This window comes from Daphnia pulicaria, chromosome 12 (genome assembly GCF_021234035.1).
Source record: "Daphnia pulicaria isolate SC F1-1A chromosome 12, SC_F0-13Bv2, whole genome shotgun sequence".
In the NCBI taxonomy this organism is placed as follows: domain Eukaryota; kingdom Metazoa; phylum Arthropoda; class Branchiopoda; order Diplostraca; family Daphniidae; genus Daphnia; species Daphnia pulicaria.
Window position 1 is genome coordinate 65,083 of NC_060924.1, and position 24,927 is coordinate 90,009.

General features: G+C 40.4%; 1 protein-coding gene across 2 annotated transcripts; it reads left to right on the forward strand.

Moving 5' to 3' along the window:
• The first annotated feature begins 17,419 nt into the window (after window positions 1-17,419).
• LOC124316770 lies at window positions 17,420-19,141 on the forward strand. 2 transcript variants are annotated; one of them, XR_006911966.1, is made up of 8 exons: window positions 17,420-17,458; window positions 17,523-17,640; window positions 17,712-17,837; window positions 17,896-17,996; window positions 18,056-18,584; window positions 18,644-18,826; window positions 18,882-19,004; window positions 19,079-19,141. XR_006911966.1 is itself a non-coding variant. In XM_046782716.1 (6 exons), the coding sequence occupies exons 1-5, from the start codon at window positions 17,453-17,455 to the stop codon at window positions 18,539-18,541; spliced, it is 837 nt and encodes a 278-aa protein (XP_046638672.1). In that variant the 5' UTR covers window positions 17,420-17,452; the 3' UTR covers window positions 18,542-18,584; window positions 18,644-18,828. The 2 variants fall into 2 exon arrangements, 1 of the variants encoding a protein (XP_046638672.1); XM_046782716.1 differs by lacking the exons at window positions 18,882-19,004; window positions 19,079-19,141 and having other exon boundaries at window positions 18,644-18,828.
• Window positions 19,142-24,927: the final 5,786 nt, after the last annotated feature.

The following is a 24,927-nucleotide window of genomic DNA, read 5'->3' on the forward strand; positions in this document are numbered from 1 at the left end:
GAATAAAGTTTGTCTGGTGTCGCTGCGGTTAGCCGTTCTCGAGATATTTACTTTCCAAATTTCAGGACTTCCTTGGGGCTCCCTTGGAAAACAAATCCAGAGGTTAGGTTAGGTTACATCAACTTCTTCCGATTTTGACCAAAAAGACATAAAAGACGTGTTTTGACACGAGGAACACGAATTTCGCAAAATAAAACTCGAAGGGGCCACTTGGTATCCCTCAAAACTCGATTCAAACACTTGAAAGTCAAAATTTTCACAAGTACCGTCACTGAAAGTGGATGATTGATCAACCATATGTTTTCTTGTTCAGTTTTTCATTTAGAATAGAATAAAGTTTGTCTGGTGTCGCTGCGGTTAGCCGTTCTCGAGATATTTACTTTCCAAATTTCAGGACTTCCTTGGGGCTCCCTTGGAAAACAAATCCAGAGGTTAGGTTAGGTTACATCAACTTCTTCCGATTTTGACCAAAAAGACATAAAAGACGTGTTTTGACACGAGGAACACGAATTTCGCAAAATAAAACTCGTACGGCCACTTGGTATCCCTCAAAACTCGATTCAAACACTTGAAAGTCAAAATTTTCACAAGTACCGTCACTGAAAGTGGATGATTGATCAACCATATGTTTTCTTGTTCAGTTTTTCATTTAGAATCGAATAAAGTTTGTCTGGTGTCGCTGCGGTTAGCCGTTCTCGAGATATTTACTTTCCAAATTTCAGGACTTCCTTGGGGCTCCCTTGGAAAACAAATCCAGAGGTTAGGTTAGGTTACATCAACTTCTTCCGATTTTGACCAAAAAGACATAAAAGACGTGTTTTGACACGAGGTACACGAATTTCGCAAAATAAAACTCGAAGGGGCCACTTGGTATCCCTCAAAACTCGATTCAAACACTTGAAAGTCAAAATTTTCACAAGTACCGTCACTGAAAGTGGATGATTGATCAGCCATATGTTTTCTTGTTCAGTTTTTCATTTAGAATCGAATAAAGTTTGTCTGGTGTCGCTGCGATTAGCCGTTCTCGAGATATTTACTTTCCAAATTTCAGGACTTCCTTGGGGCTCCCTTGGAAAACAAATCCAGAGGTTAGGTTAGGTTACATCAACTTCTTCCGATTTTGACCAAAAAGACATAAAAGACGTGTTTTGACACGAGGTACACGAATTTCGCAAAATAAAACTCGTAGGGCCACTTGGTATCCCTCAAAACTCGATTCAAACACTTGAAAGTCAAAATTTTCACAAGTACCGTCACTGAAAGTGGATGATTGATCAACCATATGTTTTCTTGTTCAGTTTTTCATTTAGAATCGAATAAAGTTTGTCTGGTGTCGCTGCGGTTAGCCGTTCTCGAGATATTTACTTTCCAAATTTCAGGACTTCCTTGGGGCTCCCTTGGAAAACAAATCCAGAGGTTAGGTTAGGTTACATCAACTTCTTCCGATTTTGACCAAAAAGACATAAAAGACGTGTTTTGACACGAGGTACACGAATTTCGCAAAATAAAACTCGAAGGGGCCACTTGGTATCCCTCAAAACTCGATTCAAACACTTGAAAGTCAAAATTTTCACAAGTACCGTCACTGAAAGTGGATGATTGATCAGCCATATGTTTTCTTGTTCAGTTTTTCATTTAGAATCGAATAAAGTTTGTCTGGTGTCGCTGCGATTAGCCGTTCTCGAGATATTTTTTTCCAAATTTCAGGACTTCCTTGGGGCTCCCTTGGAAAACAAATCCAGAGGTTAGGTTAGGTTACATCAACTTCTTCCGATTTTGACCAAAAAGACATAAAAGACGTGTTTTGACACGAGGAACACGAATTTCGCAAAATAAAACTCGTACGGCCACTTGGTATCCCTCAAAACTCGATTCAAACACTTGAAAGTCAAAATTTTCACAAGTACCGTCACTGAAAGTGGATGATTGATCAACCATATGTTTTCTTGTTCAGTTTTTCATTTAGAATCGAATAAAGTTTGTCTGGTGTCGCTGCGGTTAGCCGTTCTCGAGATATTTACTTTCCAAATTTCAGGACTTCCTTGGGGCTCCCTTGGAAAACAAATCCAGAGGTTAGGTTAGGTTACATCAACTTCTTCCGATTTTGACCAAAAAGACATAAAAGACGTGTTTTGACACGAGGTACACGAATTTCGCAAAATAAAACTCGAAGGGGCCACTTGGTATCCCTCAAAACTCGATTCAAACACTTGAAAGTCAAAATTTTCACAAGTACCGTCACTGAAAGTGGATGATTGATCAGCCATATGTTTTCTTGTTCAGTTTTTCATTTAGAATCGAATAAAGTTTGTCTGGTGTCGCTGCGATTAGCCGTTCTCGAGATATTTACTTTCCAAATTTCAGGACTTCCTTGGGGCTCCCTTGGAAAACAAATCCAGAGGTTAGGTTAGGTTACATCAACTTCTTCCGATTTTGACCAAAAAGACATAAAAGACGTGTTTTGACACGAGGTACACGAATTTCGCAAAATAAAACTCGTAGGGCCACTTGGTATCCCTCAAAACTCGATTCAAACACTTGAAAGTCAAAATTTTCACAAGTACCGTCACTGAAAGTGGATGATTGATCAGCCACATGTTTTCTTGTTCAGTTTTTCATTTAGAATCGAATAAAGTTTGTCTGGTGTCGCTGCGATTAGCCGTTCTCGAGATATTTTTTTTCCAAATTTCAGGACTTCCTTGGGGCTCCCTTGGAAAAAAAATCCAGAGGTTAGGTTAGGTTACATCAACTTCTTCCGATTTTGACCAAAAAGACATAAAAGACGTGTTTTGACACGAGGAACACGAATTTCGCAAAATAAAACTCGTACGGCCACTTGGTATCCCTCAAAACTCGATTCAAACACTTGAAAGTCAAAATTTTCACAAGTACCGTCACTGAAAGTGGATGATTGATCAACCATATGTTTTCTTGTTCAGTTTTTCATTTAGAATCGAATAAAGTTTGTCTGGTGTCGCTGCGGTTAGCCGTTCTCGAGATATTTACTTTCCAAATTTCAGGACTTCCTTGGGGCTCCCTTGGAAAACAAATCCAGAGGTTAGGTTAGGTTACATCAACTTCTTCCGATTTTGACCAAAAAGACATAAAAGACGTGTTTTGACACGAGGTACACGAATTTCGCAAAATAAAACTCGAAGGGGCCACTTGGTATCCCTCAAAACTCGATTCAAACACTTGAAAGTCAAAATTTTCACAAGTACCGTCACTGAAAGTGGATGATTGATCAGCCATATGTTTTCTTGTTCAGTTTTTCATTTAGAATCGAATAAAGTTTGTCTGGTGTCGCTGCGATTAGCCGTTCTCGAGATATTTACTTTCCAAATTTCAGGACTTCCTTGGGGCTCCCTTGGAAAACAAATCCAGAGGTTAGGTTAGGTTACATCAACTTCTTCCGATTTTGACCAAAAAGACATAAAAGACGTGTTTTGACACGAGGTACACGAATTTCGCAAAATAAAACTCGTAGGGCCACTTGGTATCCCTCAAAACTCGATTCAAACACTTGAAAGTCAAAATTTTCACAAGTACCGTCACTGAAAGTGGATGATTGATCAACCATATGTTTTCTTGTTCAGTTTTTCATTTAGAATCGAATAAAGTTTGTCTGGTGTCGCTGCGGTTAGCCGTTCTCGAGATATTTACTTTCCAAATTTCAGGACTTCCTTGGGGCTCCCTTGGAAAACAAATCCAGAGGTTAGGTTAGGTTACATCAACTTCTTCCGATTTTGACCAAAAAGACATAAAAGACGTGTTTTGACACGAGGTACACGAATTTCGCAAAATAAAACTCGAAGGGGCCACTTGGTATCCCTCAAAACTCGATTCAAACACTTGAAAGTCAAAATTTTCACAAGTACCGTCACTGAAAGTGGATGATTGATCAGCCATATGTTTTCTTGTTCAGTTTTTCATTTAGAATCGAATAAAGTTTGTCTGGTGTCGCTGCGATTAGCCGTTCTCGAGATATTTTTTTCCAAATTTCAGGACTTCCTTGGGGCTCCCTTGGAAAACAAATCCAGAGGTTAGGTTAGGTTACATCAACTTCTTCCGATTTTGACCAAAAAGACATAAAAGACGTGTTTTGACACGAGGAACACGAATTTCGCAAAATAAAACTCGTACGGCCACTTGGTATCCCTCAAAACTCGATTCAAACACTTGAAAGTCAAAATTTTCACAAGTACCGTCACTGAAAGTGGATGATTGATCAACCATATGTTTTCTTGTTCAGTTTTTCATTTAGAATCGAATAAAGTTTGTCTGGTGTCGCTGCGGTTAGCCGTTCTCGAGATATTTACTTTCCAAATTTCAGGACTTCCTTGGGGCTCCCTTGGAAAACAAATCCAGAGGTTAGGTTAGGTTACATCAACTTCTTCCGATTTTGACCAAAAAGACATAAAAGACGTGTTTTGACACGAGGTACACGAATTTCGCAAAATAAAACTCGAAGGGGCCACTTGGTATCCCTCAAAACTCGATTCAAACACTTGAAAGTCAAAATTTTCACAAGTACCGTCACTGAAAGTGGATGATTGATCAGCCATATGTTTTCTTGTTCAGTTTTTCATTTAGAATCGAATAAAGTTTGTCTGGTGTCGCTGCGATTAGCCGTTCTCGAGATATTTACTTTCCAAATTTCAGGACTTCCTTGGGGCTCCCTTGGAAAACAAATCCAGAGGTTAGGTTAGGTTACATCAACTTCTTCCGATTTTGACCAAAAAGACATAAAAGACGTGTTTTGACACGAGGTACACGAATTTCGCAAAATAAAACTCGTAGGGCCACTTGGTATCCCTCAAAACTCGATTCAAACACTTGAAAGTCAAAATTTTCACAAGTACCGTCACTGAAAGTGGATGATTGATCAACCATATGTTTTCTTGTTCAGTTTTTCATTTAGAATCGAATAAAGTTTGTCTGGTGTCGCTGCGGTTAGCCGTTCTCGAGATATTTACTTTCCAAATTTCAGGACTTCCTTGGGGCTCCCTTGGAAAACAAATCCAGAGGTTAGGTTAGGTTACATCAACTTCTTCCGATTTTGACCAAAAAGACATAAAAGACGTGTTTTGACACGAGGTACACGAATTTCGCAAAATAAAACTCGAAGGGGCCACTTGGTATCCCTCAAAACTCGATTCAAACACTTGAAAGTCAAAATTTTCACAAGTACCGTCACTGAAAGTGGATGATTGATCAGCCATATGTTTTCTTGTTCAGTTTTTCATTTAGAATCGAATAAAGTTTGTCTGGTGTCGCTGCGATTAGCCGTTCTCGAGATATTTTTTTCCAAATTTCAGGACTTCCTTGGGGCTCCCTTGGAAAACAAATCCAGAGGTTAGGTTAGGTTACATCAACTTCTTCCGATTTTGACCAAAAAGACATAAAAGACGTGTTTTGACACGAGGAACACGAATTTCGCAAAATAAAACTCGTACGGCCACTTGGTATCCCTCAAAACTCGATTCAAACACTTGAAAGTCAAAATTTTCACAAGTACCGTCACTGAAAGTGGATGATTGATCAACCATATGTTTTCTTGTTCAGTTTTTCATTTAGAATCGAATAAAGTTTGTCTGGTGTCGCTGCGGTTAGCCGTTCTCGAGATATTTACTTTCCAAATTTCAGGACTTCCTTGGGGCTCCCTTGGAAAACAAATCCAGAGGTTAGGTTAGGTTACATCAACTTCTTCCGATTTTGACCAAAAAGACATAAAAGACGTGTTTTGACACGAGGTACACGAATTTCGCAAAATAAAACTCGAAGGGGCCACTTGGTATCCCTCAAAACTCGATTCAAACACTTGAAAGTCAAAATTTTCACAAGTACCGTCACTGAAAGTGGATGATTGATCAGCCATATGTTTTCTTGTTCAGTTTTTCATTTAGAATCGAATAAAGTTTGTCTGGTGTCGCTGCGATTAGCCGTTCTCGAGATATTTACTTTCCAAATTTCAGGACTTCCTTGGGGCTCCCTTGGAAAACAAATCCAGAGGTTAGGTTAGGTTACATCAACTTCTTCCGATTTTGACCAAAAAGACATAAAAGACGTGTTTTGACACGAGGTACACGAATTTCGCAAAATAAAACTCGTAGGGCCACTTGGTATCCCTCAAAACTCGATTCAAACACTTGAAAGTCAAAATTTTCACAAGTACCGTCACTGAAAGTGGATGATTGATCAGCCACATGTTTTCTTGTTCAGTTTTTCATTTAGAATCGAATAAAGTTTGTCTGGTGTCGCTGCGATTAGCCGTTCTCGAGATATTTTTTTTCCAAATTTCAGGACTTCCTTGGGGCTCCCTTGGAAAAAAAATCCAGAGGTTAGGTTAGGTTACATCAACTTCTTCCGATTTTGACCAAAAAGACATAAAAGACGTGTTTTGACACGAGGAACACGAATTTCGCAAAATAAAACTCGTACGGCCACTTGGTATCCCTCAAAACTCGATTCAAACACTTGAAAGTCAAAATTTTCACAAGTACCGTCACTGAAAGTGGATGATTGATCAACCATATGTTTTCTTGTTCAGTTTTTCATTTAGAATCGAATAAAGTTTGTCTGGTGTCGCTGCGGTTAGCCGTTCTCGAGATATTTACTTTCCAAATTTCAGGACTTCCTTGGGGCTCCCTTGGAAAACAAATCCAGAGGTTAGGTTAGGTTACATCAACTTCTTCCGATTTTGACCAAAAAGACATAAAAGACGTGTTTTGACACGAGGTACACGAATTTCGCAAAATAAAACTCGAAGGGGCCACTTGGTATCCCTCAAAACTCGATTCAAACACTTGAAAGTCAAAATTTTCACAAGTACCGTCACTGAAAGTGGATGATTGATCAGCCATATGTTTTCTTGTTCAGTTTTTCATTTAGAATCGAATAAAGTTTGTCTGGTGTCGCTGCGATTAGCCGTTCTCGAGATATTTTTTTCCAAATTTCAGGACTTCCTTGGGGCTCCCTTGGAAAACAAATCCAGAGGTTAGGTTAGGTTACATCAACTTCTTCCGATTTTGACCAAAAAGACAAAAAAGACGTGTTTTGACACGAGGAACACGAATTTCGCAAAATAAAACTCGTACGGCCACTTGGTATCCCTCAAAACTCGATTCAAACACTTGAAAGTCAAAATTTTCACAAGTACCGTCACTGAAAGTGGATGATTGATCAACCATATGTTTTCTTGTTCAGTTTTTCATTTAGAATCGAATAAAGTTTGTCTGGTGTCGCTGCGGTTAGCCGTTCTCGAGATATTTACTTTCCAAATTTCAGGACTTCCTTGGGGCTCCCTTGGAAAACAAATCCAGAGGTTAGGTTAGGTTACATCAACTTCTTCCGATTTTGACCAAAAAGACATAAAAGACGTGTTTTGACACGAGGTACACGAATTTCGCAAAATAAAACTCGAAGGGGCCACTTGGTATCCCTCAAAACTCGATTCAAACACTTGAAAGTCAAAATTTTCACAAGTACCGTCACTGAAAGTGGATGATTGATCAGCCATATGTTTTCTTGTTCAGTTTTTCATTTAGAATCGAATAAAGTTTGTCTGGTGTCGCTGCGATTAGCCGTTCTCGAGATATTTTTTTTCCAAATTTCAGGACTTCCTTGGGGCTCCCTTGGAAAACAAATCCAGAGGTTAGGTTAGGTTACATCAACTTCTTCCGATTTTGACCAAAAAGACATTAAAGACGTGTTTTGACACGAGGAACACGAATTTCGCAAAATAAAACTCGTACGGCCACTTGGTATCCCTCAAAACTCGATTCAAACACTTGAAAGTCAAAATTTTCACAAGTACCGTCACTGAAAGTGGATGATTGATCAACCATATGTTTTCTTGTTCAGTTTTTCATTTAGAATCGAATAAAGTTTGTCTGGTGTCGCTGCGGTTAGCCGTTCTCGAGATATTTACTTTCCAAATTTCAGGACTTCCTTGGGGCTCCCTTGGAAAACAAATCCAGAGGTTAGGTTAGGTTACATCAACTTCTTCCGATTTTGACCAAAAAGACATAAAAGACGTGTTTTGACACGAGGTACACGAATTTCGCAAAATAAAACTCGAAGGGGCCACTTGGTATCCCTCAAAACTCGATTCAAACACTTGAAAGTCAAAATTTTCACAAGTACCGTCACTGAAAGTGGATGATTGATCAGCCATATGTTTTCTTGTTCAGTTTTTCATTTAGAATCGAATAAAGTTTGTCTGGTGTCGCTGCGATTAGCCGTTCTCGAGATATTTTTTTCCAAATTTCAGGACTTCCTTGGGGCTCCCTTGGAAAACAAATCCAGAGGTTAGGTTAGGTTACATCAACTTCTTCCGATTTTGACCAAAAAGACATAAAAGACGTGTTTTGACACGAGGAACACGAATTTCGCAAAATAAAACTCGTACGGCCACTTGGTATCCCTCAAAACTCGATTCAAACACTTGAAAGTCAAAATTTTCACAAGTACCGTCACTGAAAGTGGATGATTGATCAACCATATGTTTTCTTGTTCAGTTTTTCATTTAGAATCGAATAAAGTTTGTCTGGTGTCGCTGCGGTTAGCCGTTCTCGAGATATTTACTTTCCAAATTTCAGGACTTCCTTGGGGCTCCCTTGGAAAACAAATCCAGAGGTTAGGTTAGGTTACATCAACTTCTTCCGATTTTGACCAAAAAGACATAAAAGACGTGTTTTGACACGAGGTACACGAATTTCGCAAAATAAAACTCGAAGGGGCCACTTGGTATCCCTCAAAACTCGATTCAAACACTTGAAAGTCAAAATTTTCACAAGTACCGTCACTGAAAGTGGATGATTGATCAGCCATATGTTTTCTTGTTCAGTTTTTCATTTAGAATCGAATAAAGTTTGTCTGGTGTCGCTGCGATTAGCCGTTCTCGAGATATTTTTTTTCCAAATTTCAGGACTTCCTTGGGGCTCCCTTGGAAAACAAATCCAGAGGTTAGGTTAGGTTACATCAACTTCTTCCGATTTTGACCAAAAAGACATAAAAGACGTGTTTTGACACGAGGAACACGAATTTCGCAAAATAAAACTCGTACGGCCACTTGGTATCCCTCAAAACTCGATTCAAACACTTGAAAGTCAAAATTTTCACAAGTACCGTCACTGAAAGTGGATGATTGATCAACAATATGTTTTCTTGTTCAGTTTTTCATTTAGAATCGAATAAAGTTTGTCTGGTGTCGCTGCGATTAGCCGTTCTCGAGATATTTACTTTCCAAATTTCAGGACTTCCTTGGGGCTCCCTTGGAAAACAAATCCAGAGGTTAGGTTAGGTTACATCAACTTCTTCCGATTTTGACCAAAAAGACATAAAAGACGTGTTTTGACACGAGGTACACGAATTTCGCAAAATAAAACTCGTAGGGCCACTTGGTATCCCTCAAAACTCGATTCAAACACTTGAAAGTCAAAATTTTCACAAGTACCGTCACTGAAAGTGGATGATTGATCAACCATATGTTTTCTTGTTCAGTTTTTCATTTAGAATCGAATAAAGTTTGTCTGGTGTCGCTGCGATTAGCCGTTCTCGAGATATTTACTTTCCAAATTTCAGGACTTCCTTGGGGCTCCCTTGGAAAACAAATCCAGAGGTTAGGTTAGGTTACATCAACTTCTTCCGATTTTGACCAAAAAGACATAAAAGACGTGTTTTGACACGAGGAACACGAATTTCGCAAAATAAAACTCGTACGGCCACTTGGTATCCCTCAAAACTCGATTCAAACACTTGAAAGTCAAAATTTTCACAAGTACCGTCACTGAAAGTGGATGATTGATCAGCCATATGTTTTCTTGTTCAGTTTTTCATTTAGAATCGAATAAAGTTTGTCTGGTGTCGCTGCGATTAGCCGTTCTCGAGATATTTTTTTCCAAATTTCAGGACTTCCTTGGGGCTCCCTTGGAAAACAAATCCAGAGGTTAGGTTAGGTTACATCAACTTCTTCCGATTTTGACCAAAAAGACATAAAAGACGTGTTTTGACACGAGGAACACGAATTTCGCAAAATAAAACTCGTACGGCCACTTGGTATCCCTCAAAACTCGATTCAAACACTTGAAAGTCAAAATTTTCACAAGTACCGTCACTGAAAGTGGATGATTGATCAACCATATGTTTTCTTGTTCAGTTTTTCATTTAGAATCGAATAAAGTTTGTCTGGTGTCGCTGCGATTAGCCGTTCTCGAGATATTTACTTTCCAAATTTCAGGACTTCCTTGGGGCTCCCTTGGAAAACAAATCCAGAGGTTAGGTTAGGTTACATCAACTTCTTCCGATTTTGACCAAAAAGACATTAAAGACGTGTTTTGACACGAGGAACACGAATTTCGCAAAATAAAACTCGTACGGCCACCTGGTATCTCTCAAAACTCGATTCAAACACTTGAAAGTCAAAATTTTCACAAGTACCGTCACTGAAAGTGGATGATTGATCAACCATATGTTTTCTTGTTCAGTTTTTCATTTAGAATCGAATAAAGTTTGTCGGGTGTCGCTGCGATTAGCCGTTCTCGAGATATTTACTTTCCAAATTTCAGGACTTCCTTGGGGCTCCCTTGGAAAAAAAATCCAGAGGTTTGGTTAGGTTACATCAACTTCTTCCGATTTTGACCAAAAAGACATAAAAGACGTGTTTTGACACGAGGAACACGAATTTCGCAAAATAAAACTCGTACGGCCACTTGGTATCCCTCAAAACTCGATTCAAACACTTGAAAGTCAAAATTTTCACAAGTACCGTCACTGAAAGTGGATGATTGATCAACCATATGTTTTCTTGTTCAGTTTTTCATTTAGAATCGAATAAAGTTTGTCTGGTGTCGCTGCGATTAGCCGTTCTCGAGATATTTACTTTCCAAATTTCAGGACTTCCTTGGGGCTCCCTTGGAAAACAAATCCAGAGGTTAGGTTAGGTTACATCAACTTCTTCCGATTTTGACCAAAAAGACATTAAAGACGTGTTTTGACACGAGGAACACGAATTTCGCAAAATAAAACTCGTACGGCCACCTGGTATCTCTCAAAACTCGATTCAAACACTTGAAAGTCAAAATTTTCACAAGTACCGTCACTGAAAGTGGATGATTGATCAACCATATGTTTTCTTGTTCAGTTTTTCATTTAGAATCGAATAAAGTTTGTCGGGTGTCGCTGCGATTAGCCGTTCTCGAGATATTTACTTTCCAAATTTCAGGACTTCCTTGGGGCTCCCTTGGAAAAAAAATCCAGAGGTTTGGTTAGGTTACATCAACTTCTTCCGATTTTGACCAAAAAGACATAAAAGACGTGTTTTGACACGAGGAACACGAATTTCGCAAAATAAAACTCGTACGGCCACTTGGTATCCCTCAAAACTCGATTCAAACACTTGAAAGTCAAAATTTTCACAAGTACCGTCACTGAAAGTGGATGATTGATCAACCATATGTTTTCTTGTTCAGTTTTTCATTTAGAATCGAATAAAGTTTGTCTGGTGTCGCTGCGATTAGCCGTTCTCGAGATATTTACTTTCCAAATTTCAGGACTTCCTTGGGGCTCCCTTGGAAAACAAATCCAGAGGTTAGGTTAGGTTACATCAACTTCTTCCGATTTTGACCAAAAAGACATTAAAGACGTGTTTTGACACGAGGAACACGAATTTCGCAAAATAAAACTCGTACGGCCACCTGGTATCTCTCAAAACTCGATTCAAACACTTGAAAGTCAAAATTTTCACAAGTACCGTCACTGAAAGTGGATGATTGATCAACCATATGTTTTCTTGTTCAGTTTTTCATTTAGAATCGAATAAAGTTTGTCGGGTGTCGCTGCGATTAGCCGTTCTCGAGATATTTACTTTCCAAATTTCAGGACTTCCTTGGGGCTCCCTTGGAAAAAAAATCCAGAGGTTTGGTTAGGTTACATCAACTTCTTCCGATTTTGACCAAAAAGACATAAAAGACGTGTTTTGACACGAGGAACACGAATTTCGCAAAATAAAACTCGTACGGCCACTTGGTATCCCTCAAAACTCGATTCAAACACTTGAAAGTCAAAATTTTCACAAGTACCGTCACTGAAAGTGGATGATTGATCAACCATATGTTTTCTTGTTCAGTTTTTCATTTAGAATCGAATAAAGTTTGTCTGGTGTCGCTGCGATTAGCCGTTCTCGAGATATTTACTTTCCAAATTTCAGGACTTCCTTGGGGCTCCCTTGGAAAACAAATCCAGAGGTTAGGTTAGGTTACATCAACTTCTTCCGATTTTGACCAAAAAGACATTAAAGACGTGTTTTGACACGAGGAACACGAATTTCGCAAAATAAAACTCGTACGGCCACCTGGTATCTCTCAAAACTCGATTCAAACACTTGAAAGTCAAAATTTTCACAAGTACCGTCACTGAAAGTGGATGATTGATCAACCATATGTTTTCTTGTTCAGTTTTTCATTTAGAATCGAATAAAGTTTGTCGGGTGTCGCTGCGATTAGCCGTTCTCGAGATATTTACTTTCCAAATTTCAGGACTTCCTTGGGGCTCCCTTGGAAAAAAAATCCAGAGGTTTGGTTAGGTTACATCAACTTCTTCCGATTTTGACCAAAAAGACATAAAAGACGTGTTTTGACACGAGGAACACGAATTTCGCAAAATAAAACTCGTACGGCCACTTGGTATCCCTCAAAACTCGATTCAAACACTTGAAAGTCAAAATTTTCACAAGTACCGTCACTGAAAGTGGATGATTGATCAACCATATGTTTTCTTGTTCAGTTTTTCATTTAGAATCGAATAAAGTTTGTCTAATGTCGCTGCGATTAGCCGTTCTCGAGATATTTACTTTCCAAATTTCAGGACTTCCTTGGGGCTCCCTTGGAAAAAAAATCCAGAGGTTAGGTTAGGTTACATCAACTTCTTCCGATTTTGACCAAAAAGACATAAAAGCCGTGTTTTGACACGAGGAACACGAATTTCACAAAATAAAACTCGTAGGGCAACTTGGTATCCCTAAAAACTCGAACGGTGAGCACGATGAGATCAAAATCGGGTTTAGTTCCAACACTTGCCACTTGGTGGCGCTGATTTCCATACTTACTAACAATGCTCAGAAACATGCAATCTAGGGTATATTCTTGATCAGCATTTCACGCTGAGCACGATGAGATCAAAATCGGGTTTAGTTCCAACACTTGCCACTTGGTGACGCTGATTTCTATACTTACTTAAAATGCTCAGAAACATGCAATCTAGGGTATATTCTTGATCATTATTTCACGCTGAGCACGATGAGATCAAAATCGGGTTAAGTTCCAAAACTTGCCACCAGGTGGCACTGATTTCAATACTTAGAAAATGGCACTTCTACTGCTCAGAATCATTTGAAACAAACATATTCTTGATCAGAATTTCACGCTGAACACGCTGCGATCAAAATAAATTTTAGTTCCAAAACTTGCCACCAGGTGGCGCTAATTTCAATACTTAGAAAATGGCACTTCTACTGCTCAGAATCATTTGAAACAAATATATTCTTGATCAGAATTTCACGCTGAACACGATGCGATCAAAATAATTTTTAGTTTCAAAACTTGCCACCAGGTGGCGCTGATCTAAATACATAGAAAATGGCACTTCTACTGCTCATAATCATTTGAAACAAACATATTCTAGATCAGAATTTCACGCTGAACACGATGCGATCAAAATAATTTTTAGTTCCAAAACTTGCCACCAGGTGGCGCTAATTTCAATACTTGCACTTCTACTGCTCATAATCATTTGAAACAAACATATTCTTCATCAGAATTTCACGCTGAACACGATGCGATCAAAATAATTTTTAGTTCCAAAACTTGCCACCAGGTGGCGCTAATTTCAATACTTGCACTTCTACTGCTCAGAATCATTTGAAACAAACATATTCTTGATCAGAATTTCACGCTGAACACGATGCGATCAAAATAATTTTTAGTTCCAAAACTTGCCACCAGGTGGCGCTGATTTCAATACTTAGAAAAAAAACCCTCCTACTGCTCAGAATCATTTGAAACAAACATATTCTTGATCAGAATTTCACGCTGAACACGATGCGATCAAAATAATTTTTAGTTTCAAAACTTGCCACCAGGTGGCGCTAATTTCAATACTTGCACTTCTACTGCTCAGAATCATTTGAAAAAAACATATTCTTCATCAGAATTTCACGCTGAACACGCTGCGATCAAAATAATTTTTAGTTCCAAAACTTGCCACCAGGTGGCGCTGATTTCAATACTTAGAAAATGGCACTTCTACTGCTCAGAATCATTTGAAACAAACATATTCTTGATCAGAATTTCACGCTGAACACGATGCGATCAAAATAATTTTTAGTTTCAAAACTTGCCACCAGGTGGCGCTGATCTAAATACATAGAAAATGGCACTTCTACTGCTCATAATCATTTGAAACAAACATATTCTTGATCAGAATTTCACGCTGAACACGATGCGATCAAAATAATTTTTAGTTCCAAAACTTGCCACCAGGTGGCGCTAATTTCAATACTTGCACTTCTACTGCTCAGAATCGTTTGAAACAAACATATTCTTGATCAGAATTTCACGCTGAACACGATGCGATCAAAATAATTTTTAGTTCCAAAACTTGCCACCAGGTGGCGCTAATTTCAATACTTGCACTTCTACTGCTCAGAATCATTTGAAACAAACATATTCTTGATCAGAATTTCACGCTGAACACGCTGCGATCAAAATAATTTTTAGTTCCAAAACTTGCCACCAGGTGGCGCTGATTTCAATACTTAGAAAATGGCACTTCTACTGCTCAGAATCATTTGAAACAAACATATTCTTGATCAGAATTTCATGCTGAACACGATGCGATCAAAATAAATTTTAGTTCCAAAACTTGCCACCAGGTGGCGCTAATTTCAATACTTAGAAAAAACCCCTCCTACTGCTCAGAATCATTTGAAACAAATATATTCTTGATCAGAATTTCACGCTGAACACGCTGCGATCAAAATAAATTTTAGTTCCAAAACTTGCCACCAGGTGGCGCTAATTTCAATACTTAGAAAATGGCACTTCTACTGCTCAGAATCATTTGAAACAAACATATCCCTGATCAGATTTTCACGCTGAACACGCTGCGATCAAAATAATTTTTAGTTCCAAAACTTGCCACCAGGTGGCGCTAATTTCAATACTTAGAAAATGGCACTTCTACTGCTCAGAATCATTTGAAACAAACATATTCTTGATCAGAATTTCACGCTGAACACGCTGCGATCAAAATAATTTTTAGTTCCAAAACTTGCCACCAGGTGGCGCTAATTTCAATACTTGCACTTCTACTGCTCAGAATCATTTGAAACAAATATATTCCTGATCAGATTTTCACGCTGAACACGATGCGATCAAAATAATTTTTAGTTCCAAAACTTGCCACCAGGTGGCGCTTATTTCAATACTTAGAAAATGGCACTTCTACTGCTCAGAATCATTTGAAACAAATATGTTCTTGATCAGAATTTCACGCTGAACACGCTGCGATCAAAATAAACTTTAGTTCCAAAACTTGCCACCAGGTGGCGCTAATTTCAATACTTAGAAAATGGCACTTCTACTGCTCAGAATCATTTGAAACAAACATATTCTTGATCAGAATTTCACGCTGAACACGCTGCGATCAAAATAATTTTTAGTTCCAAAACTTGCCACCAGGTGGCGCTTATTTCAATACTTAGAAAATGGCACTTCTACTGCTCAGAATCATTTGAAACAAACATATTTTTGATCAGAATTTCACGCTGAACACGCTGCGATCAAAATAATTTTTAGTTCCAAAACTTGCCACCAGGTGGCGCTTATTTCAATACTTAGAAAATGGCACTTCTACTGCTCAGAATCATTTGAAACAAACATATTTTTGATCAGAATTTCACGCTGAACACGCTGCGATCAAAATAATTTTTAGTTCCAAAACTTGCCACCAGGTGGCGCTAATTTCAATACTTAGAAAATGGCACTTCTACTGCTCAGAATCATTTGAAACAAACATATTCTTGATCAGAATTTCACGCTCAACACGATGCGATCAAAATAAATTTTAGTTCCAAAACTTGCCACCAGGTAGCGCTGATTTCAATACTTAGAAAATACCACTTCTACTGCTCAGAATCATTTGAAACAAACATATTCTTGATCAGAATTTCACGCTGAACACGATGCGATCAAAATAATTTTTAGTTCCAAAACTTGCCACCAGTTGGCGCTAATTTCAATACTTAGAAAATGGCACTTCTACTGCTCAGAATCATTTGAAACAAACATATTCTTGATCAGAATTTCACGCTGAACACGCTGCGATCAAAATAATTTTTAGTTCCAAAACTTGCCACCAGGTGGCGCTAATTTCAATACTTAGAAAATGGCAATTCTACTGCTCAGAATCATTTGAAACAAACATATTCTTGATCAGAATTTCACGCTGAACACGATGCGATCAAAATAAATTTTAGTTCCAAAACTTGCCACCAGGTGGCGCTGATTTCAATACTTAGAAAATGGCACTTCTACTGCTCAGAATCATTTGAAACAAACATATTCTTGATCAGAATTTCACGCTGAACACGATGCGATCAAAATAAAATTTAGTTCCAAAACTTGCCACCAGGTGGCGCTGATTTCGCTGATGTCGAATTTTTGAATCGAGGTTTAAAGCACTTCTACTGGTCGGATAATTTTTTAAACCCGATATGTTCCTCGTGTCAAGACGCATCTTTTAAGTTTAGTTTGGTTAAATTCTGAGCTATTTTAGTTTTCAAATAGGTGGCGCCACTTTCGAAAATTGCTTTTTTGACTGTTGAGTAGATGGCGCTGCAATCGAAAATTTTTAAACTGCTTTTTGAAGCATTTCTCCTGGAAGGGCTGCAGCTGCACTAGTCGATGTGTTTACTAATGCCCAGTTAAATGGTGGATCTCCTTTGTCCTGTGAATTTACATGGTCCGATTTGCTAATAATTTATTTGAACAATTCAAAGAACTGGATCGCCTCCTTCTTTAATTTCTTTAAAATCGAAGGGAAGGGAAGCTTTTCTTGCTGAGCTTGACGAGCACGAAAATTTTATCGGTTTGTATGGGGTGACGCGTTGACGACGAAACATTTTATTAACAATAAGCAATAACAAAGAAAAGGAAAAATATTAACAGTAAAAAAAACACAATGATATCATGTAAAATAATTAGAATAAAACGTAATGAATAAGAAAAATTAACGAAGTCTGAAAAAAAGTGGAAAATAAATGTTTTAAATTGTTAAACTGGCAACTGTGCTGCATTTGGCAGACGATTTAATAAAAAGAAACACATTTTTGAAACATGTGTTTATTAGCAGTCTTTAACTGCAGTTTTAATCTGATTTAATCGAGGAAAACAGAATGAAGGTAACGTACTCTTTGTCGAATGAACTACAATTTCATTGCTTTAAAATGTTGATTTATCAATCAGAGACTAGATGTTCTTCAAATCTTGGCAGAAAGGAATGAAAGAAGAAAACGCGAACTGGAGCTCAATGGTTTACCGTCAGAAAGCAATGATTCTTTGCCCATAACCCCAAATTTTTCAGGTCAGTTAACATATAATGGATTATTTTCTGTTTTGGCCCAAAAAAAAACTTACACACATTTCCACTCAAAGACTCCATCCTCGTTGAATCATCATCTCAGAGTGCTTCGTCACAAAGCAGTAGACAGGAAGAATTAAATCATGCTACAGTTCTGGATATTTTTGATGACACACAAGTTTATCGTTTTTATTCAGAAGGTAAATTCTCAATTGATGGATTGTTTTATCTTATTATCATCTTCATTCATTCCCTTAGACGAAGTAAATTATTCTTGGCTTGATAAAGATCTGGGTATTGAAGATGTTCCAAAGATGTCTTCTTCAGATTTGGTGAACTATTTGCGGTCAGAAATAAAGGTATAATTTACAAAATTGAATGTTTTGGCTCTAACTGATTGTTTCTCATTTTTTTTTAGGGCAATCAATTACAACGATCACTGAAAACCTGCAAATTATCATGTAGATATTTGTTCTTTCTAATGTCAGTGACAACAAGCAAAGATTTGGCAGAAGTGTGTCTTAAGATTCTTTCAGAAAAAATATCTGATAAAACTCAACAATTCTGTATTGAAGTGCCTGACCTACTTCTAGTCCTGATGAATTTTGGTACTGTTCAAAGCAAGCTTTGGCCTGCGGCTTCGGACATTTCTTTTCCTCGCCCATTCCGGAAATTTTCCATGAACAGTTTCGATTCGGAAAAACATCATGTCCCTTTCCCTCGCTTTCTATTTGGAGAAAATATTGTCTCTCTTGAGTTTCAATGTGAAAACATATCCCTATTTTTCCGAGAACGAGAAAATTGGAATGTGCAACCTCTTGCTAAACCTTTACATGGCCAATTTTATAGCTGGAGACACTTTTCTAACTCTCAAAATCAGAGACATTATATCACGTATACTTGAAAGTTTTACAGTAGAGGAATGGAGTGAACTTAATTTCAAAATGGTATTTCTTTTATATTATGTTTTGTTTTAAGTTCTCAAACTTATCTTTTTGGTTTTAAGATTGAAGAACTTATTTTGCAGTGTTGGATTGAGAACCTGTAACCTACAGCGATGGTTCAACGAATTACGTACAGTATACCAACAACTACAAGCCGTGGAGCGATGTTTCAGCAGTCTGCCGCCTACTTTGCGATACAACATCTCATGAATTTGGAAGAAGTTGACCTCCCTGGCCGTGTTTCGGTGACTCAAATAAAACTTGGTTTAATATTTGACCTAAGAAGCTTAATTTTAATAGGTGAAAGACGTATATCGATTGGTTGATTTGTTAAGTCGGCAAAAATTAAAAAATTATCGGACGTTCAGCATAGTTGCTTTGCTCCGCTTAACCTTGGACGTTAATGATCCGTCGATAAAAAAAGTAATTATTATCCTAATTTATTTTTCTCAATAGTCCAATATTAAATTTTTATTCTTTTTTCTATATAAATACAGAAAGAAATGAAAAATCTTCACATAAAGTTGAGCGAAGTCCATCATGGAATTAATGATCTTTCGGATAAGTTGGATACAACTCCAATGCTTGTTAAAGATTTGATGTGATTTCGCTCTTCTGGAAAACTCCATTCCTATTGATAGTGTTGTGTGTGTAAATTAAACAGCTATCAATCGGTAATTTCCCGCTAAGATATTTATTTTATTTAAAACTTGTTTTTAACGACACTTTGGTTGGTACAAGGGTACAAAGACGATGGGCTCCCAATTATTTTCCAACGACCACCAGCATCCTTCCGGTTGTATAGAAGACTGTGATGATACCACCATCTGGCAACACGGCACCCGTCGGCTCCATATATAGGAGAGACTCCCTCCCCTCTCTCTCAGTCTCTGTCTACTCTTCACCGAGCGTTGGTCGTCCTCATACACTGATTCGAGCCGTAATCTCTCTCTCTCTTTATTCGACTTCATCACATGGCGCAGTTGGTGATCGTTTCAGTGAAGGTACATTCATCGTGCAATTTATTGTGACAATTTATTGGCGTTAATTTCCCGACCAGTGTGTGTGTGTGTGAACTGCAGTTTTTGTGTTGTCGCGACAGTTTCCGTCTCGACCGCATGGCTGCGCACGGCACTACCCAGTTGACTAGTAACTATTGTGTGGCCTAACACTTTTGTCCGCCATTGTTTCGATTGGATCGGGTGAAGACATTTTTTGCATCCAAGTTTATCCAAGGCATCCGACTTTAACTTTTGGTTTGAGGTGAAGTTTTCGCTCATGTTGGCTTTATTCATGGTAGCGATCGTGATTTATCAGCCATTGAGCAAATGTTTGAACATTTTTTCGTCATGCTTTAGTTGGTCATTGTCATGGTAGCTATCGTGATCGATGGGCCACTAAGCGGTGCATTTTGAGTCTTGTCTCCACGTTACAGTGTTATTCGTCAGCAACAAGCATCACTTTTTTGTGTTTTTTCTCTCTCCAAGCTGGAGGGCGAGGAAAGGGCGCTTAACATTGGCTGGCTTTGGAGCAAGCACATCAGCATGGCGGCGTTTAAACCGTACGGCAAACCTCCACCTTTCGACCTGGACGAATACAAGGATTCGTTCGAACTATGGCCCAAGAAATGGACAATTTTTCTTAGCCTGTCGACTATTGATTCGGCACTGGAAGAGGATGAGCGAGACTTATACAAGGCTCACACGCTGTTATCGTGCTTGTCAACCGACACACTCCAAGCGGTTCTTTCCATGGGCCTAACCGACGAGCAGCTCGACAGTCACACGGACGTCATCAACCATCTCCGTGCTCGTTGCAATGCCGGCCGCAACCGCCACGTGTGGCGCCAACAGTTCGCGGCAAAGACACAAGGCGTGCAACAATCAGCAGACGATTGGTTGTGTGAGTTGCGGGACTTGGCTCGAAAATGTGAATTCGCGTCGGATTGTTGTGCGAATTGTGAAAAAACTCGCATTCTAGGCCAGCTTATATTTGGTGTCGAGAGTGATGAAGTGCGCGTAAAACTCCTCGAACAAGGTGCGACTTTATCGCTTGATCAGGCGCTAACAATCATTCGAACTGCCGAAGCGTCAAACAAGCAGTCGAAGAACTTAAAAACAGGTGACGCTGCGGCAATTCAAGGCGCAACCTCTACTTACAAGCATTTCAAAAAATCCGGCAAGCCGCCAGCAGGTGGCAGCAGTTCAGCAGGCGCGAAGTTCACGGGCTGCTGGAATTGCGGATCGAAGACACGCTGTAAGCCTTTGACGGCCTGTCCGGCCCAAGGGAAGGAGTGTAAAAAGTGCGGCCTACTGAACCATTACTTCAAAGTTTGCCGGAACAAAGCAGCAGCCAAGAAACAACAGGGCATTTACATTGACCCCTCCCCTCCGACAGTGGGGGCTTTAAACGCGAGTGACTTAGTGGAACTGGCCGTCAATCCGGAAAAATGGACATCATCTATCGTGATCGATTTTCTCCCAGATACAGGCGCAGACCTCGACGCCATCCCAGAATCACTCTACAAGCGGAAATTTAGCAAGGTGGCGCTGCAGAAAGGTGTACAACCAGTTACAGCAGTGGGGAGCCCGATCATCAGCATTGGTGTTTTCAGTGCGGTCATTGTGTGGACGACACGTGACAAAGTGTCCCGATCAGTGAACACCGCCATTCACGTGTTACGTGAACTAAAGCAGCCAGTGTTATCCAAAAGGAGCCAGCAGATGATGGGAATGCTTCCAGCCGCCTACCCGCATACGTACGTTGGAATGGTGGCGAGCACGCCACCTACCGACTCTCAACGACAGGCCGATCTCAAAACTCTCATGAACGAATGCCCGCGGATTTTTGACGGAACATGCCACCAGATGTCGGGACCACCATGCCATTTCGAGTTGGTGGAGAACGCGCGGCCAGTGGCAATACGAGGCTCACGCCCTGTGTCCGTCCCTTTGTTACCAAAAGTGAAAGCAGAGTTGGACAATCTTGAATCCGCTAACATTATCCGAAAAGTGGTAAAGCCGACGGCTTGGGTGCATCCTTTTTTAGTTCCGCTGAAGAAAAATGGCGACATCCGTCTGGTGATCGACTTTCGTGAGTTGAACAAGTGCATAATCAGGCCAAATTTTGAGACGGCCACACCGTTTCAAGCAGTGCGCACCATTCCGCCCGGAATGAAATTCTTCACCATCATTGACGCGCTAAAAGGTTATCATCAGGTACCGCTAGATGACGAGTCGATCGACCTGACAACCTTTTCTACTCCTTTCGGGCGATACCAGTACCTTCGTCTTCCCTTCGGCGTCTCACATGCAGGTGACGACTACTGCCGTCGTGTATCAGAAGTGTTTGATGATCTCCCGAATTGCAGACGCATCGTTGAAGATGTACTCGTCTTCTCCGCAACTTACGACGAGCACGTCGTAGCGGTACGAAGATTATTCCATCAAGCAGCAGCTCACAACGTTGCCATCAACACCGCCAAAATAGTGTTCGCTCAGCCCGCCGTTACTTTCGGTGGTTACGTCGTCGACGTGGATGGATTTCGACCGGACCCAGAGCTCACCCGAGCAATCCGCGATTTCCCAACACCCAGCTCGATTACAGACGTCCGTTCATTTTTTGGACTCTGTCAGCAAGTCGGCAACTTTTCCGACCAACTGGCCGCCGCATTAGATCCATTATCCCCGCTGCTCAAGACTGGCTACACGTGGGAATGGACAACTCAACATGAAGAGGCTTTCACGGCAGCAAGGACACTTTTATCTACCGTGCGTGATCTAGCGTTTTACGACCCAAAGCGCAAAACAAGCCTTCACGTTGATGCATCGCGGCTCAACGGACTCGGTTTTCTCTTAAAACAGCTCGACGATTCAAAAGTGTGGCGTGTGGTGCAAGCAGGATCTCGTTTTCTCTCCAGTGCCGAGACACGTTATGCCATGATCGAACTCGAGTGTTTAAGTGCCGCTTGGGCCATGAATAAGTGTCGTCAGTTTCTTGAAGGACTTCCTTCGTTCGAATTAGTGACGGACCACAATCCATTAGTGCCCATACTGAACAGTTACTCTCTAGACAAACTAGACAACCCCCGTTTGCTTCGCTTACGCCTCAAGATGCAGCGCTATGCATTTGTTGCTCGTTGGGTCCCAGGAAAACAAAATTCCGACGCGGACGCCCTATCTCGAGCCCCGGTCGACAAAGCAACCACTAGTGATGAACTGGGTGAAGGACTACCATCATATCAGGGAAAAATCGCTCTGATGAGTCTCTCCGGAAATCAGCTGTCACAAGCTGATCCAAACCTCGACCCAGTGTTAGAAAAAATCAAGTGTGCTGCAGCCAACGATCCGGTTATGGTGAAACTGAGAAATCAAATCATCTCGGGTTTTCCTAACGACAAGTGTAACTTAGATAGTGATTTGCGTCCCTTTTGGAGTGTAAAAGAGCGTTTGGCAATCGATGACTCTGATGACATGATCGTAATGGGGCCTCGCATCGTTATTCCGCATTCCATTCGTGCTGACATTCTGCGTGATTTAGTGCAGATGCACCAAGGTGCGACAAAAACATGCCGACGAGCCCGTTTATCGGTATACTGGCCGAACATTGACAACGATATAGTGAACGCCACCAAACATTGTGAAACGTGTACTAAACATCTACCTTCACAACAACCAGAGCCATTTCGAGTGCGCCCACCAGCGACTCGCCCATTTGAGCAAATCCATGCGGATCTCTGTGAATTAAATGGCCGCCATTTTTTAGTGATGGTTGACAAATTCAGTGGTTGGCCACATGTTGTTGCTTTTCGTGACAAAAAAACAACGGCACGCAATGTTATCGGCCATTGCCGTAGTTTCTTCTCTACCGTAGGAGCCCCAGTCACATTCTGGTCCGACAACGGGCCGCAGTTTGGTGCAGCGGAGTTCCAACGTTTTTTAACGGATTGGGGGATTACTTCTCTCACGTCTTCACCGTATTACGCTCAGTCCAATGGCCGGGCTGAAGCAGAAATCGATTCGATGAAGGCGCTCATCCGTGGATCATGGACAGCTGGCGCATTCAACGAAGAAAAATTCGCCAAGAGTATCCTGCTTTTTCGAAACGCGCCGCGATCTGGTGGTGCAAGCCCAGCACAATTGATTTTCAACCGCCCGATGCGTGACTGTCTGCCAGCACACCGCCGCTCATTCGCGCCAGAATGGCAAAAAGCAGCCGACGTACTCGAGAAACGTGCGAGACGGTCCAAGGAGCTACAAATAGCTCACTACAACAAACACACGCGACCGCTTTCTCCGTTTGTCGTCGGCAACCACGTCTTGATCCAACATCCCACCAGCAAGCTGTGGTGTACCCCCGGAGTAATCGTAGAAGTCGGCCATCATCGAGACTACCTCATCAAGACTCCAGCCGGACGGATTTTTCGGCGCAACCGGCGTTTTCTTCGCCCCCGCGTACCCGTATTTCCGACCACTACACCGGCTACTACACCAGCCACTACACCAGCTACTACACCAGCCACTACACCAACCCAGCCGGAAGTCGTTCAGCCGCCTCAACCGGAACAAATCGAGCCACCAGTACAAGAGAATCCTGCTCCACCGGTGCAAGAAAATCCTGTTCCACCTGTTTTACGCCGTTCAACAAGAACAAAACAGCCGCGGCGTCACTTCTTCCCAGCCGAGTGGACGCAATAACACCCATCCCATTATCATGTTCACCCATTCATGGTTATGTGTGTATTGTGTATTGCGTGTTACCAGTTGTGTTTTCTTTAATATGTTAAAGAGCAAAGTTAACTATGTTGTGTTAGCTTTGCTCGTTGAAAGGGGCGTGTGATGATACCACCATCTGGCAACACGGCACCCGTCGGCTCCATATATAGGAGAGACTCCCTCCCCTCTCTCTCAGTCTCTGTCTACTCTTCACCGAGCGTTGGTCGTCCTCATACACTGATTCGAGCCGTAATCTCTCTCTCTCTTTATTCGACTTCATCACAAAGACGATGAAAACGTGAAGTGCCTTCCCCTTTTCAGTGGTAGATTCTTATTTTAATCATTTTTCTATTGTTTATCGTTGCCACTTGGAATACTAACAGATTCAGCGTCTTTTCAAATAGTTTTATCTACGAGTAAAATTTGAAGTAGCACATCTTCAAGTATATCGTAGTGTTATTTATAATGTTGCACATCGACGTCTTCACAAGAAGAAAAGTTTAAAACGTCGTTTTACTTTGAACTGGACGGAACGTTCCGGTTTACACCATAGCCCACAATAGAAATTGTAAATGCGAATCATAGGTGGCGATGAAACATGTATTTTAGTCTGCAGTCTGCTAAACAAGAGT

Excerpts from the sequence above, each read along its gene's own strand:
- LOC124316770 (XM_046782716.1), top strand. Across the intron at positions 17,838-17,895 it reads TTATCGTTTTTATTCAGAAG|ACGAAGTAAATTATTCTTGG; the intron begins GTAAATTCTCAA and ends TCATTCCCTTAG. Across the intron at positions 17,997-18,055 it reads ATTTGCGGTCAGAAATAAAG|GGCAATCAATTACAACGATC; the intron begins GTATAATTTACA and ends ATTTTTTTTTAG.